We start from the raw sequence: 17592 nt of genomic DNA on the forward strand, positions 1-17592 counted from the left end.
CCCCTGGACAGGGCCTATGATTCCCCCGGACAGGGCCTATGATTCCCCTGGACAGGGCCTATGATGTAGTAGACCCTACCAGAAAACATTTAGTTACTTTTTGCATTTATTATGCTTTAAGTCTTACATATACACAAGAACAACACATTTCTCAATTTTGGTGAAAGTTGGCCATTAGCTAACCACAACTGTCCTGTCAAATACATTCATGACCTACAACTTGACGATCTGACAGTGTGGGGTAGAGAAATTCCAACTAACGGGTGAACAATTAACCAGATTCTTTCTGTGTATATGCAGAACAGTATACAAATACAGTAATAATACATCCAGTCTCTGCTTGTTGGTGATACTTTCCATTCTGCCCTATTGTGACCTTTGACCCCTTGCAAAGGGCCTTCAATTTCCACATTCTGGATGACATCCTGCTGAACTTTCATTGTTTGATCTAGCGTGTGAAAAACAATTTCCCTCTCACTTGTCCCATGTGGGCTGACCTACGGTGCAGTTAGATGGAAAGGTGCTACTTGATGTAGACATGACATGTGATTTGGGATGAGGGGAAAAGACAATCAATGACAATTGAAATTGCTAATGTATTCTGCACATTGCTATATTTGTTCATGTAGACATTGAATATGTTTCATATGTGGGTGATGCATTTCATTTGTAGTCTTTCTTAATTTGTCCTTTTGAAATATATTTAACATCATTTGGTGGGATGTCTGTAAGAAATCACTTATGATGATCAATATTTCAATTTAGTGTAATGACATCAAACACTCCCTTCCCCTGAAGGGCGTACATAATATGATTCACTATTCCCCATAAATGTAAAAGCATTAGATTGCCGTATGCATGGCCCAAAAGGAGTTTCCACCATATTTCCTGTTCATGCAGAGAATTGAAAGGGGGCACTTTGGGAGAACTGAAATGTTTGATACAAATTACTGAGCAACTCCTTCCTCCCTCCTTGAAGTAATCATTGCATGGACAGGAATGGGCAGGTGAAACCAAGGGCTCCACTACATGGCTTTAACCTGTCTAGTCATTTCTAATCAGTGATTACTTCTAGGGAGGACAAAAGGAGGGATATATATAAAGATTGAGCGAGCCACTACTGTCAGCTACACAACCCAATCCTGTTATTTGCATATAATATACTTTTGACCTCTCACCTGTAAATTGTCTGTAACCATTCCACAGATATCTTGTACAGTGGAAACACTTGAGCCTCTGCCTCGTCCACATCAGCAATAACTCATCACTCCTACTCCAGATAAATTAATTAGCATGAAGTTTGATACCCACATGACCCCACTCAACCCCAGGGGCCAAGTGTTAACATTCAATCTAACCTGGGGCCTTACGTATCAAGTGTCTCAGAGTAGGAGTGTCCCTCTCGGATCCGTTTTGCAGTTTACAACAAGAATAAGATTATAGACACATCCTAGATCAGCAATTACTGTGAGATGATTTGTGGATGAAGTCCCAGGTCCCCCTCTGTCCATGTTATGTTGTTCATTTGAATCTTAACATGGCTTTTGGGGGCCCTAACCAATATTTGGTTTGGGGGCTGCCCACCTCGCTGGCAAAGCGTTGTTGTGCCCTCCCCCCTCTTGACGGTGGAGAGAAATTTAAATTGTTGAATTATTTACATTTCAATTGTGGCCATTTTGCCATTGTGCAGGGAAAGGTTTTGCAATTTTGAATAGACCAGCGTGCTACCATCAAGAAAATGATTATTTTCTGTGCTGGTCATTGAACTGGAAAGGTCTAACACCCTCAGCTATCATTGTCAACTCTACGACGTGTGGAGGAAGGGAAGTATAGCCAATGAGCAACCCCCCTCCGTCTCCCAGATTGCCCCTACACTACCCCAGGTCCCTTGATCAAGGGACCTGGGGTGCGATAGTATGCAGGGAAGGAAGCACCAGAGCTCCCAAAAAAAAGGGAGTATGAGTTGCTGCATCAGCCTCATACTGTGCTAGTTCACTACTTTGGTTTCCGCTGTCCCCCACCGCCCCACGGCAACAGCCAACAGCAGCGAGCAAGGGATTTCATCTGATTGGCTCCCTCAATTACAGATGAAATGTCCAGGCGAAAGACTGAAACACCTGGAAAAGTATACTGACATGACCAATAACCCACCACCACCCCCAAATACATAATTCATGCCAGAGTACCAACCTCGCAACGTGGCACAAGTGAAGAACACAAATCGTCGCGCAAGGGACATTACTGACATGGACCAGGACGAGTTGGTGGCACAACACATATGATGGGTGACATTCTCCCCGGATTTGTCACCCATATGGAGACTCGACCCGCAACCCTTCTGGTGACGGAAAACAAGGGGCGAAACATAAAAATTGCCCAGGTCAAACGTGGTGTCATAGTGAAACATGTGTGCTTCTTGGTGTTTGTATTTAATGACTGCCTTGGCCTCTTCAACCATTTCTGGTGCTGCCACCACCAGAAGGGTTGCGGGTCGAGTTTGATTTGATTTGGCTTGGTTTTTGCTCTGACATGCACTGTCAACTGTGGGACCTTATATAGACAGGCCTTTCCAAATCATGTCAAATCAATTGAATTTACCATAGCTGTACTCCAATGAAGTTGTAGAAACAGCTCTAGGATGATCAATGGAAACAGGATGCACCTGAGCTCAATTTGAAACTCATTGCAAAGGGGAAGAATCATTATGTAAATAAGGTATTTCTGTTTTTTAATTTGTAAATCATTTGCTAAAATGTATAAACCCAATATTCACTTTGTGATCATAGGGTATTGTGTGTAGATTGAGGGAAATATTAACGTAATCGATTTTAGAATAAGGTTGTTAGGTTATAGCATGTGAAAAAGAAAAGGACTCTGTGAAATGGTACAAGAGGTCGGTCTCTCCGGTAGAGTAGTGGTTATGGTATTCGAGAGTTCAAATCTGAGGAGAGAATTTTATTAGAGAGACATTTTTGATGCTGCCTTTTGTTGGCATGAAAGAGCTAACTTGAGGTTTGTTGGGGGGTAGGGGGTAGTTCCCATCAAATAGAAGGACTGAAGTGACACCTTGTATAGAATGTCCTTTTAATAGAGTTGTGATAACATACTATGTCGTGGAGTAACAATATATTATCCTTGTCTGCGAAAGCCAACTTTGACCTGGGGGCATGCTTTGTAGACCATTCAAAAGCATTCCGATACCTTGTCCCCAAGAAAAAACCCACGTGTTATGATAGCTTATAGGCAGTAGTAGGCAAATGAAGGGACAAAGTTCCAATATTAAGATTTTAGAATAACATTTCTAGGGTCTATTTGTTGGTAATTGGAAATACGCCTCTTTCGAATTTCGTCCCCCGTTGCTAAACACATCCATCCTATAGTGTAGGTTTTGAAGATTCATAATCTCTGTTTGTAGTCATCAAAAGAAGAGCATTTTTTAGAGAGCCATTTTTGATGTTGCCTTTTGTTGTCATGAAAGAGCTAACTTGAGGTATGTACCCCCTAGTTCAAATCCCAGAGAAACAGTTAATGTAGCAACTTCTTTCTTGTTGCCTTTGTGGGTCTGAAAGAGCAAACCAGAGGTATATAGGGGAAAAGGGGCTAGTTCCCATCAAAAAGCAAGAATGAAGTGACACCTTGTTTCAAATGTCATTTTAATAGAGTCGTGATAGCACACTATGCTGTGGAGTAACAATACAAACATACTCTGCAAAAGCCAACTTTTACCTGGGGCCATTCTTTGTAGACCATTCAAAGGTGTTCCTAGTCTTGGTCCCCCTGAAGAAAGCCACATGTTAAGATAGTTTTAAAATAGTTGTAGTAGTAGATCTGGTGGTGAATTCCCAAAGGAGAGGTTGTGAGTTAAATTAATTTCAAGAGCATGCCAACTTGCTTTTGTTGCCTTGACAGAACAATGTTGAGGTGGGGTTCCGGAAGGACATAGACAGCAAGGGAAATTGGATAATAAAATGTTAGGGTACAGCAACTGGTGTTGAGAAGGAGTGCTGATCTACAAACAAACGCACCGCTGTCCGCTGTCCATATAATGTTATTCCAGAGACAACTGATTCAGAATGATCTAGGCAAAGCTGATCGTAGAAAAGTGCTCCTCTGTACGCATTTATGAAATGTCTCAGGCTAAGAATGCTGAACTGGAATCAGTACCCCCCCACCCCCCCGTCAAAGTAATGTTATTCATTCTACTCACAAATGCTAAACAGATCCTAGTTCAGCACTCCTACTTCAAGCCACCAAGTGAATGTTGGGTATTGGGTGCTAAACTTCTTGAACAGTGGTGGAAAAAGTACCCAACTGTCATACTTGAGTAAAAGTAAAGATATGTTAATAGAAAATGTCTCAAGTGAAAGTGAACCAGTAAAATACTAAGTAAACCTCATTGCTAAAAGATACTTAAGTGTCAGTGGTAAAAGTATAAATTATTTGACCTTCCATATATTAAGCAAACCAGACAGCACAATTCTCTTGTATTTTTAATTATGAAATAGCCATGGGAACACTCAGACATAATTTACAAACGAAGCATGTGTTTAGTGAGTCCGCTAGATCAGAGGCAGTAGGGATGTTCTCTTGATAAGTGTGTGAATTGGACCATTTTCCTGTCCGGCTTAGCATTCAAATGCATAAAGTACTTTTGGGTGCCAGGGAAACTGTATGGAGTAAAAAATATATTAATTTATTTAAAAATGTGGCAAAGTAAAATTGAATATTGTAAAGAAACGGAAAGAGTAAAAGTACAGATACAAAAAAACAAACAGATATAAACAGAATGTAGTGGAGTAGTTTAAATACATTTTTGTTAAGTAATTTACACCACTGGACTTGAAAGGAACACCGGTACCCCATGTATAAAGGAACACCGGTACCCCATGTATAAAGGAACACCGGTACCCCATGTATAAAGGAACACGGGTACCCCATGTATAAAGGAACACGGGTACCCCATGTATAAAGGAACACGGGTACCCCATGTATAAAGGAACACGGGTACCCCATGTATAAAGGAACACCGGTACCCCATGTATAAAGGAACACCGGTACCCCATGTATAAAGGAACACCGGTACCCCATGTATAAAGGAACACCGGTACCCCATGTATAAAGGAACACCGGTACCCCATGTATAAAGGAACACCGGTACCCCATGTATAAAGGAACACCGGTACCCCATGTATAAGGGAACACCGGTACCCCATGTATAAAGGAACACCGGTACCCCATGTATAAGGGAACACCGGTACCCCATGTATAAAGGAACACCGGTACCCCATGTATAAAGGAACACCGGTACCCCATGTATAAAGGAACACCGGTACCCCATGTATAAAGGAACACCGGTACCCCATGTATAAAGGAACACCGGTACCCCATGTATAAAGGAACACCGGTACCCCATGTATAAAGGAACACCGGTACCCCATGTATAAAGGAACACCGGTACCCCATGTATAAAGGAACACCGGTACCCCATGTATAAAGGAACACCGGTACCCCATGTATAAAGGAACACCGGTACCCCATGTATAAAGGAACACCGGTACCCCATGTATAAAGGAACACCGATACCCCATGTATAAAGGAACACCGGTACCCCATGCTATTTTTATTTTACTGCTTATCTTTAATTATTTGTTACTTTTATTTATTATTTTTTTACTTAACACATTTTTCTTACAACTAAATTGTTGGTTAATTTAAGGGCTTCATTTCAGCATTTCACTGTAAGGTCTACACATGTAGTATTCGGCGCATGTGACAAATACAATTTGATTTGTTACACATGAAAAACATGTTGTGAACCTGGTGTGACATTATTGAAGCTGTGCTGACACCTAGTGGACATCAAGAAGACCTACACTACACACATTTATATATATATATATATATATATATATATATATATATATATATACACACACACACACACACACTTTAACCTTAACACAGATGAGATGCTTTACATAAGTTTCTATTTTTTATTAGACACTAATATATATGTCCAATAAACAGACGTTCAAAAGTCGGAATGTAAAGCAAAAACGACTGGAAAGTTATTCAAAAGCAGGTGTAGTGAATCAAGCATCTTGGGGTTACCTGAAATAGGTCAAAGTATATATTTGAAATGTTCTAATTTATTTTCTCTTTATTTAACTAGGCAAGATGAACTCAACAACATCGACATAGACACAAGTTACCTGCTATATTTGGGGAAAAGGATTAACACAGAGAGAACTTGACAAAATACAATGCATGCTTCTGTAGTACGAGTAGGTATATACAGTATCATCGGTAACAATTGTGTACAAGCCACCTAGCTAATAAAATACTGGGGCTTAATACTGGATCATTAGTTACATTTCAACCACAGCGATTCCCCAATTGAGGCGCAACAGAGTTCACCCGCAAATGCAGGAACACCGGAAATAATAACTAAACCAACGAATGAGAAATGGTGGAGGCTACCAGAACGAAGAGACGGCAGCAACACCACATGACAACATGGTACACGCATTATTGGGCACAGACAACAGCACAAAGGCTTGAAGGTAGAGACAACAATACATCACTCGAAGCAGCCACAACTGTCAATAAAAGTGTCCATGATTGAGTCTTTGAATGAAGAGATGGAGATAAAACTGTCCAGTTTGAGTGTTTGTTGCAGCTCATTCCAGTCGCTAGCTGCAGCAAACTGAAAAGACGAGCGACCCAGGGATGTGTGTGCTTTGGAGATCTTTAACAGAACGTAACTGGCAGAAGGGGTGTTGTATGTGGAGGATGAGGGCTGCAGTAGATATCTCAGATAGGGGGGAGTGAGGTCTAAGAGGGTTTTATAAAGAAGAATCAACCACTGGGTCTTGCGACGGGTATACAGAGATGACCAGTTTATAGAGGAGTATAGAGTGCAGTGATTTGTCCTATAAGGAGCATTGGTGGCAAATCTGATGGCCGAATGGTAAAGAACATCTAGCCACTCCTGCCGATCTTTAAACTACGTCTCTGTATCCACAACTGGCCATGATCTGGAGTCTCATAGGTGGCATACAATTGACCCAGCGTCATCCGGATTAGGGGAGGGTTTGGCCAGGAGGGGGGGCTTTACAATAGGCCTGTCATTGTAAATAAGAATTTGTTCATAACTGACTTGCCTAGTTAAATAAAAATAAAAATAATCTAGCATGGGAAGGATGGTCATTGGAATCAGGGTTAGTTTGGTTTAGTATGATTTAATCAGTGAACAAAGAGGATTGATCTATAGCCATAGTTCCTTATATTCACTGATGTCCACACATTCTGTACTTTGTTACTTTAATAATTCAACACATGGACCCATACTGCTGTCAGTTACTAACCCATACTGCAGTCAGTTACTAACCCATACTGCAGTCAGTTACTAACCCATACTGCTGTCAGTTACTAACCCATACTGCAGTCAGTTACTAACCCATACTGCAGTCAGTTACTAACCCATACTGCTGTCAGTTACTAATCCATACTGCTGTCAGTTACTAACCCATACTGCAGTCAGTTACTAACCCATACTGCTGTCAGTTACTAATCCATACTGCTGTCAGTTACTAACCTATACTGCTGTCAGTTACTAACCCATACTGCTGTCAGTTACTAACCCATACTGCTGCCAGTTACTAAGCCATACTGCTGCCAGTTACTAACCCATACTGCTGTCAGTTACTAACCCATACTGCTGCCAGTTACTAACCCATACTGCAGTCAAAAACTAACCCATACTGCTGTCAGTTACTAACCCATACTGCTGTCAGTTACTAACCCATACTGCTGTCAGTTACTAACCCATACTGCAGTCAGTTACTAACCCATACTGCAGTCAGTTACTAACCCATACTGCAGTCAGTTACTAACCCATACTGCAGTCAGTTACTAACCCATACTGCAGTCAGTTACTAACCCATACTGCAGTCAGTTACTAACCCATACTGCTGTCATTTACTAACCCATACTGCTGTCATTTACTTAGCCATACTGCAGTCAGTTACTAACCCATACTGCTGTCAGTTTAAAAGCCACTTCATTCATAACTTCCTCCTACTGTACCTAGACTAGATTATAGACTAGTTCTGTCCTCCCCCTGCTGACCATTCTGAGTACTACACTACATTATGTATACAGGGAATCCAGAAAGTATTCAGACTCCACTTTTTCCACATATTGTCAAAACAAGAACCCATGCTACGGTCGGGTTAAAATCCCCTTCATGCAAGACTTCCTTTGGGCTCCTGAGTGGTGCAGCGGTCTAAGGCACTGCATCTCAGTGATCGACCGTGATTGTGAGTCCCATAGGGCGGTGCACAATTGGCCCAGCTTCGTCCAGGTTTGCCTGGGGTAGGCCGTCATTGTAAATAAGAATTTGATCTTAACTGACTTGCCAAGTTAAATAAAGATTAAATAAATACGATACCTAGACTAGATTTTAGACTAGTAATGTACTTCCCCTTCTGACCATTCTGAGTACTACACCACAATATGTTGTGTGTGTATATATACTGCGTATTGGCTAACACTTTCTATGAATCCCATATGCATGATGCATTATACAGCATTATACATGTACTCATAATGCACTATGATAGGTTAATAATGCAGTATAGACACAGACTCATTAAGTCTCATAATTCCATATACCAATAGTCCTAATGCAAAACATTTTTTTATAATATGGTCCCAGCTGGAATCAAGCCCACAACGCACCATAATCTACCAACTGAGTGTGTGTGTGTGTGTGTGTTGTAGTACTAGTTTTAAGTAGTGTGTAACTGTCTTCATGCAGGGCTCTCTCAATTAGTGAAAACACAGAAGGTTGTCACAGCAACCCTGGGAGAAGATGCAGTCTTAACCTGTGAGCTCATGACACCGAAAGACGTGCGGCAAGTCACCTGGCAGAAAGAGACACCAGGGCCGAAGGAAAATGTGGCCACTTACAGCAAACGAGGTCCTGATGTCAACGTACGTTTTAAGGGGAAAGTGGAGTTTGAAGACGAGGGACTGCAGAACTGCTCTATCGTCATCAGAGGAGTGTCAAGAGGAGACGAGTCCTGCTACAAGTGTCTGTTTAACACCTTTCCAGAGGGAGCTATCAGTGGAACGACCTGTCTCAAAGTCAATGGTAAAATCTGACAACATAATGAACTGTAAATGACTGACCCAGAACAACTTCTTCAGAACTTCAAGCAGCCATTTTATCAGATCATACATCCAATGTCTTGAAACCATTTATCAAAATGGAATCATTTAGTAAATCATGTAAATGGATTCATTTAGTAAATAATTTCAATGGAATCATTGTGGTCTCACTGTGAACTGTGTCTGTTGTTCTACAGAGCTGTATGGACCCTCACTCCTCATCACACAAACCAACAACAGTCACACCACTCTGTCCTGTTCTGCTACTGGACGGCCTGTTCCTACAGTAACCTGGGAAGACACAGAAATTCTAGAAAATTCCACAATGGCCAATGTCACCCATCTCAATGGAACTGTCACGGTCACCATAACTTCTACGCTGGCAGCATTCAGTCTACCTGACAAAGACACCAGGGTTGGCTGTATGGTGTCACTGTTCTCTGGAGGTGTCACCAAGAACGTATCCATGGTTATTCCAGCTAGAACACAAGCTTCATTTCCTGGTATGAAATGGTTCTGTACATGCCTACAGTAACAATCAACATGCTGGTGTCATTCTGAAGTACTGTCTCTGTATGTTCTGTGCTAGGTGTACCTGAGGTCACTGATGGTGACAGGATCAGAGGTAAGTCACTAATCTAATGACCACAACTAATCTCTGACACTCTTATCTGTGAATTGTACCATTCTCATCTTGTCATCTTTCACATGTTACCCAACAGGGATTGGTGCAGTGATGGGTTCACTGTGTTTCATTGCTGTGGTACTGTGGTGCAAACTGAGAAATACAACAAGAAGGTCAGTTTTACTGTTCAGATGACAGAGAAAATACAGTATTACTTTGACATTGTTTTTGTAAGTTTGACAATCTTTAGCCCAAATCCCACAGCCAATGACAGAGAACAAGAAGAACCATCAACACTCAAAATGATGACCCTGAAACAAGTAAACAGTGTTTGTACTTACTGCAGGTAATAGATTAGAAAACATTGAATTGCTTTTCAGTATCAAATGTCCTCCCTGGAGAATATGTAACTGTAAATACCCACAAAGCAGTTATATCAGTACACTACTACAACATGATCTGACTCTGATCAGTATCATTGATGTTAATGTCTTTCAGGACCACAACAATCTCCAGTACATTCTAAATGTGTTAGTACAACCTTATTGGATCATCCTGGTAGAGTGGTAGTCATGGTGACTGCATACATGCAAATGAGTTGCATTTGTTGCATTGTTGTTCCAGTATGTTATTTGTATTTTGTATTTATTAGGGATCCCCATTAGCTGCTAATCTTCCTGGGTCCAAACATATTACAGTACTTACATTAATGAAGTCAATCTCTCCTCTACTTTGATCCATGAGAGATTGACATGCATATCATTAATGTCAGCTCTCCGTGTACTTTTAAGGGCCAGCCGTGCTGCCCTGTTCTGAGCCAACTACAATTGTGGCACCTGGCCACACTACTGAACAGTAGTCTAGGTGCGACAAAACTAGCGCCTGTAGGACCTGCATTGTTGATAGTGTTGTTATGAAGGTAGAAACTAGGGCCTGTAGGACCTGCCTTGTTGATACTGTTGTTATGAAGGTAGAAACTAGGGCCTGTAGGACCTGCCTTGTTGATACTGTTGTTATGAAGGTAGAAACTAGGGCCTGTAGGACCTGCCTTGTTGATAGTGTTGTTAAGAAGGTAGAAACTAGGGCCTGTAGGACCTGCCTTGTTGATAGTGTTGTTAAGAAGGTAGAAACTAGGGCCTGTAGGACCTGCCTTGTTGATAGTGTTGTTAAGAAGGTAGAAACTAGGGCCTGTAGGACCTGCCTTGTTGATAGTGTTGTTATGAAGGTAGAAACTAGGGCCTGTAGGACCTGCCTTGTTGATAGTGTTGTTATGAAGGTAGAAACTAGGGCCTGTAGGACCTGCCTTGTTGATAGTGTTGTTATGAAGGTAGAAACTAGGGCCTGTAGGACCTGCCTTGTTGATAGTGTTGTTATGAAGGTAGAAACTATGGCCTGTAGGACCTGCCTTGTTGATAGTGTTGTTAAGAAGGTAAAAAACTAGGGCCTGTAGGACCTGCCTTGTTGGTAGTGTTGTTATGAAGGTAGAAACTATGGCCTGTAGGACCTGCCTTGTTGATAGTGTTGTTAAGAAGGTAAAAAACTAGGGTCTGTAGGACCTGCCTTGTTGATAGTGTTGTTATGAAGTTAGAAACTAGGGCCTGTAGGACCTGCCTTGTTGATAGTGATGTTAAGAAGGCAGAGCAGTGCTTTATTATGGACAGACTTCTCCCCATCTTAGCTACTGTTGTATCAATATGTTTGGACCATGACAGTTTACAATCCAGGGTAACTCCTAGCAGTTGAGTGTTGAGTGTGTTGTGTTGAGTCATCCACATACATAGACACACTGGCTTTACTCAAACAGCTACCCTGGGGAATTCCTGATTCTACCTGGATTATGTTTCCATTAAAGAACACCCTCTGTGTTCTGTTAGACAAGTAACTCTTTATCCACATTATAACAGGAGGTGTAAAGCCATAATACATATGTTTTTCCAGCAGCAGACTGACCGATAATGTCAAAAGCTTTGCTGAAATCTAACAAGACAGCCACCACAATAATTTTATCATCAATTTCTCTCAGCCAATCAGTCATTTGTGTCAGTGCTGTGCTTGTTGAGTGCCCTTCCCTATAAGTGTGCTGAAAGTCTGTTGTCAATTTGTTTACTATGAATTTACACTCTATCTGGTCAAATACCGTTTTTCTAGAAGTTTACTAAGGGTTGATAACAGGCTGATTGGTTGGCTATTTGAGCCAGTAAAGGGAGCTTTACTATTCTTGTGTAGCGAAATGACTTTAGCTTCCCTCCAGGCCTGAGGGCACACACTTTCTAATAGGCTTAAATTGAAGATGTGGCATTATCATCGGCTAATATCCTCAGTAATTTTCCATCCAGGTTGTCAGACCCTGGTGACTTGTCATCGTTGATAGACAACAATCATTTTTTCACCTCTTCCAAACTGACTTTACGGAATTCAAAAGTACTATTCTTGTCTTTCATAATGTGGTCAGATATACTTGGATGTGTAGTGTCAGTGTTTGCTGCTGGCCTGTCACACATACGTTTGCTTATCTTGCCAATGAAAAAGTCATTAAAGTAGTTGGCAATATCAGTTGGTTTTGGGATGAATGAGCCATCCGATTCAATGAATGATGGAGCTGAGTTTGCCTTTTTTCCCAATATTTAATTTAAGGTGCTGCAAAGCCTTTTACTAGGATTCTTTATATAATTTATTTTTGTTTCATAGTATAGTTTTATTTCATTTAGTCATGATTTCTTAATTTGAAATACGTTTGCCAATCAGTTGGGCTGCCAGATTAATTGCCATACCTTTTGCCTCATCCCTCTCACCCATACAATTTTTTTAATTCCTCAGCAATCCACAGGGATTTAACAGTTTTTACAGTCATTTTCTTAATGGGTGCATGCTAATTAGTAACTGGAATAAGCAATTTCATAAATTTGTCAAGTGCAGTGTCTGGTTGCTCCTCATTACACATCAAAGACCAGCAAATATAATTTACCTCATCAACATATGACTCACTATAAAACTTCTTGTATGACCTCTTATACACTATATTAGTCTCAGGAACTATTCTAAAATGGAGTAAATGAAAGTGTGATGATCACTTTAATGGTACTGTATTTCAAACACTGGTCAGTTATGTTTGTTTTAGACCATAGCTCAAATCAAAATCAAATCAAATTTTATTTGTCACATACACATGGTTAGCAGATGTTAATGCGAGTGTAGCGAAATGCTTGTGCTTCTAGTTCCGACAATGCAGTAATAACCAACAAGTAATCTAACTAACAATTCCAAAACTACTGTCTTGTACACAGTGTGAGGGGATAAAGAATATGTACATAAGGATATATGAATGAGTGATGGTACAGAGCAGCATAGGCAGATACAGTAGATGGTATCGAGTACAGTATATACATATGAGATGAGTATGTAAACAAAGTGGCATAGTTAAAGTGGCTAGTGATACATGTATTACATAAGGATACAGTCGATGATATAGAGTACAGTATATACGTATGCATATGAGATGAATAATGTAGGGTAAGTAACATTATATAAGGTAGCATTGTTTAAAGTGGCTAGTGATATATTTACATAATTTCCCATCAATTCCCATTATTAAAGTGGCTGGAGTTGAGTCAGTGTCAGTGTGTTGGCAGCAGCCACTCAATGTTAGTGGTGGCTGTTTAACAGTCTGATAGCCTTGAGATAGAAGCTGTTTTTCAGTCTCTCGGTCCCAGCTTTGATGCACCTGTACTGACCTCGCCTTCTGGATGATAGCGGGGTGAGCAGGCAGTGGCTCGGGTGGTTGATGTCCTTGATGATCTTTATGGCCTTCCTGTGACATCGGGTGGTGTAGGTGTCCTGGAGGGCAGGTAGTTTGCCCCCGGTGATGCGTTGTGCAGACCTCACTACCCTCTGGAGAGCCTTACGGTTGAGGGCGGAGCAGTTGCCGTACCAGGCGGTGATACAGCCCGCCAGGATGCTCTCGATTGTGCATCTGTAGAAGTTTGTGAGTGCTTTTGGTGACAAGCCGAATTTCTTCAGCCTCCTGAGGTTGAAGAGGCGCTGCTGCGCCTTCTTCACAATGCTGTCTGTGTGAGTGGACCAATTCAGTTTGTCTGTGATGTGTATGCCGAGGAACTTAAAACTTGCTACCCTCTCCACTACTGTTCCATCGATGTGGATAGGGGGGTGTTCCCTCTGCTGTTTCCTGAAGTCCACAATCATCTCCTTAGTTTTGTTGACGTTGAGTGTGAGGTTATTTTCCTGACACCACACTCCGAGGGCCCTCACCTCCTCCCTGTAGGCCGTCTCGTCGTTGTTGGTAATCAAGCCTACCACTGTTGTGTCGTCCGCAAACTTGATGATTGAGTTGGAGGCGTGCGTGGCCATGCAGTCGTGGGTGAACAGGGAGTACAGGAGAGGGCTCAGAACGCACCCTTGTGGGGCCCCAGTGTTGAGGATCAGCGGGGAGGAGATGTTGTTGCCTACCCTCACCACCTGGGGGCGGCCCGTCAGGAAGTCCAGTACCCAGTTGCACAGGGCGGGGTCGAGACCCAGGGTCTCGAGCTTGATGACGAGCTTGGAGGGTACTATGGTGTTGAATGCCGAGCTGTAGTCAATGAACAGCATTCTCACATAGGTATTCCTCTTGTCCAGATGGGTTAGGGCAGTGTGCAGTGTGGTTGAGATTGCATCGTCTGTGGACCTATTTGGGCGGTAAGCAAATTGGAGTGGGTCTAGGGTGTCAGGTAGGGTGGAGGTGATATGGTCCTTGACTAGTCTCTCAAAGCACTTCATGATGACGGAAGTGAGTGCTACGGGGCGGTAGTCGTTTAGCTCAGTTACCTTAGCTTTCTTGGGAACAGGAACAATGGTGGCCCTCTTGAAGCATGTGGGAACAGCAGACTGGTATAGGGATTGATTGAATATGTCCGTAAACACACCGGCCAGCTGGTCTGCGCATGCTCTGAGGGCGCGGCTGGGGATGCCGTCTGGGCCTGCAGCCTTGCGAGGGTTAACACGTTTAAATGTCTTACTCACCTCGGCTGCAGTGAAGGAGAGACCGCAAGTTTTCGTTGCAGGCCGTGTCAGTGGCACTGTATTGTCCTCAAAGCGGGCAAAAAAGTTATTTAGTCTGCCTGGGAGCAGGACATCCTGGTCCGTGACTGGGCTGGATTTCTTCCTGTAGTCCGTGATTGACTGTAGACCCTGCCACATGCCTCTTGTGTCTGAGCCGTTGAATTGAGATTCTACTTTGTCTCTGTACTGACGCTTAGCTTGTTTGATAGCCTTGCGGAGGGAATAGCTGCACTGTTTGTATTCGGTCATGTTACCAGACACCCTGCCCTGATTAAAAGCAGTGGTTCGCGCTTTCAGTTTCACACGAATGCTGCCATCAATCCACGGTTTCTGGTTAGGGAATGTTTTAATCGTTGCTATGGGAACGACATCTTCAACGCACGTTCTAATGAACTCGCACACCGAATCAGCGTATTCGTCAATGTTGTTGTCTGACGCAATACGAAACATGTCCCAGTCCACGTGATGGAAGCAGTCTTGGAGTGTGGAGTCAGCTTGGTCGGACCAGCGTTGGACAGACCTCAGCTTGGACAGACCTCAGCGTGGGAGCCTCTTGTTTTAGTTTCTGTCTGTAGGCAGGGATCAACAGAATGGAGTCGTGGTCAGCTTTTCCCGAAAGGGGGGCGGGGCAGGGCCTTATATGCGTCGCGGAAGTTAGAGTAACAATGATCCAAGGTCTTTCCACCCCTGGTTGCGCAATCGATATGCTGATAAAATTTGGGGAGTCTTGTTTTCAGATTAGCCTTGTTAAAATCCCCAGCTACAATGAATGCAGCCTCCGGATAAATGGTTTCCAGTTTGCAAAGAGTCAAATAAAGTTCATTCAGAGCCAACGATGTGTCTGCTTGGGGGGGGATATATACGGATGTGATTATAATCGAAGAGAATTCTCTTGGTAGATAATGCGGTCTACATTTGATTGTGAGGAATTCTAAATCAGGTGAACAGAAGGATTTGAGTTCCTGTATGTTTCTTTCATCACACCATGTCACGTTAGTCATAAGGCATACGCCCCCGCCCCTCTTTTTACCAGAAATATGTTTTTTCCTGTCTGCGCGATGCGTGGAGAAACCTGTTGGCTGCACCGCTTCGGATAGCGTCTCTCCAGTAAGCCACGTTTCCGTGAAGCAAAGAACGTTACAGTCTCTGATGTCTATGTCAATACTTGTCAATACTTGACTGTTTTAACTTTTTTTTTAAATGAGAACTTGAGTGACTACTATACTGTCTCAAACACATCTGTGTGGTTCAAAGACTGTTTCCATCCATAGGCATTGTGGGTACTGAATAGTGGACTGAATGGCTGACACACATAGGCCTGCTGGTTATTGTATATCTAAATATGTCAATATGTTTTGTAGTTTGTTAATGATGACACATGATGAATCCAAACTAGACTTGTTTGTGGTTTTTATTCTTTACTGGGGGTTTTATAAATCAAATGTTAGGTACTTTCATGGTGTGGGTGGTTTTCTTAATTCTTTACTTTTTTTAAAATCAAATGCTGTAAGATACACAATGTTGGAATGTACTTTGTTGTGTGTTTTTGTTTTCTACTTTTATAAATAAATGTTTAAACAATGTTGTAATGTACGTTGTGACATCGCTTGTTATACAATGTGTCATACATCTATGGAGCCAGATATCTTCCAAAACGTTGAACGTGCGTATCGTAAGGATCGTAAGAAAATCCATTCTAAAGTGTTAGGATTGTAAGAATAGCCATACATGAAACATAAACGTGAACTTTCATCTGTGAACATGTTACGGTTACGATTACGGACAAACATTTTAGGCTTGTACAAGTCCTGTTGCAATTCTGATGTACAATAATACCTTTCAGAATGTTGGCAGTTTCATCTCACCAACAAAGAAAGCGTTCACCAAACGGCCTGTGAAGAGTGCTACCCGAACAAGCATTACACAGTATAAAACAAGTAATGGAAACCGGAAAGAGGTCTCCTGCACGTTTTCAAATTAAAAGTCTCCATTCTCTTATTGGCATCATTATTATTGGCATCATTTGGTTAACCCCAGTTTTTGGAATAAATTGAGGTCGTTGACAAAACAGACCATTGTCAAAGGTCTGCGTGATAATGACGTCAATGTATTCCAAACACTGGTGCCTGATGATCACAATCATTTGGATTATAAGCTTTCTGGTATGTTCTATTATGAATTGTCTGGGCCTCGTTATTGTTTCGTTGTTTACTACTGAAATATATTTAGCTTATTAAGTCAAATAAATACACTGATCTCAAATATATTTGCATAATTAGGCTAAACAGAGCCATGGCGGACCCATTGTAAAATTAGAGGCTTTTTATATTGTATTAAAACGTGTCCCAGTCCAACGTGCTAACTCTGCCCACTGGGGGCGTGGCTTATGGAGCGCCCTTTAAAATACGCGCTTGTATCAATTTATTCCAACAGATCGAGTTCTCATCACACATGCACCCATTTGGACCCAATGTCAACTGGCAGAGGCTGTTCAAAGACGACTCAATGGAGATTCTGGCCACCTACAGCCCAGACTTGAACCAGGTCGAAATTCTCTGGAGAGACCTGGAAATAGCTGTGCAGTGAAGCTCTGCATCCAACCTGTCAGAGCTTGAGAGGATCTGAAGAGAAGAATGGAAGAAACTCCCCAAATACAGGTGTGCCAAGCTTGCAACGTCATACCCAAGAAGACTTGAGGCTGTAATCGCTGCCAAAGGTCCTTCAGCAAAGTACTGATT

At 42.1% G+C, this 17592-nt stretch overlaps 2 protein-coding genes across 2 annotated transcripts in view; both read left to right on the forward strand.

Moving 5' to 3' along the window:
- LOC139372967 (OX-2 membrane glycoprotein-like) overlaps nucleotides 1-17592 on the forward strand; it is a 30375-nt gene that overhangs the window by 11439 nt on the left and 1344 nt on the right. The window lies entirely within an intron of this gene.
- LOC139373894 (OX-2 membrane glycoprotein-like) lies at nucleotides 5587-17440 on the forward strand. Its single transcript, XM_071114990.1, has 6 exons — nucleotides 5587-5634; nucleotides 8809-9157; nucleotides 9372-9677; nucleotides 9764-9799; nucleotides 9897-9937; nucleotides 17288-17440. The coding sequence occupies exons 1-6, from the start codon at nucleotides 5587-5589 to the stop codon at nucleotides 17438-17440; spliced, it is 933 nt and encodes a 310-aa protein (XP_070971091.1).

Source organism: Oncorhynchus clarkii, chromosome 18 (genome assembly GCF_045791955.1).
Source record: "Oncorhynchus clarkii lewisi isolate Uvic-CL-2024 chromosome 18, UVic_Ocla_1.0, whole genome shotgun sequence".
Taxonomy (NCBI): Eukaryota; Metazoa; Chordata; class Actinopteri; order Salmoniformes; family Salmonidae; genus Oncorhynchus; species Oncorhynchus clarkii.

What these genes read in the sequence shown, in the direction of transcription:
- LOC139373894 (XM_071114990.1), top strand. Translation starts at nt 5,587, where the DNA reads ATGTATAAAGGAACACCGGTACCCCATGCTATTTTTATTTTACTGCTT. An exon ending in CTATTTTTATTTTACTGCTT is followed by an intron (nt 5,635 to 8,808) that starts ATCTTTAATTAT and finishes GTAGTGTGTAAC; the next exon opens with TGTCTTCATGCAGGGCTCTC. An exon ending in CACTGTGTTTCATTGCTGTG is followed by an intron (nt 9,938 to 17,287) that starts GTACTGTGGTGC and finishes TTATTCCAACAG; the next exon opens with ATCGAGTTCTCATCACACAT.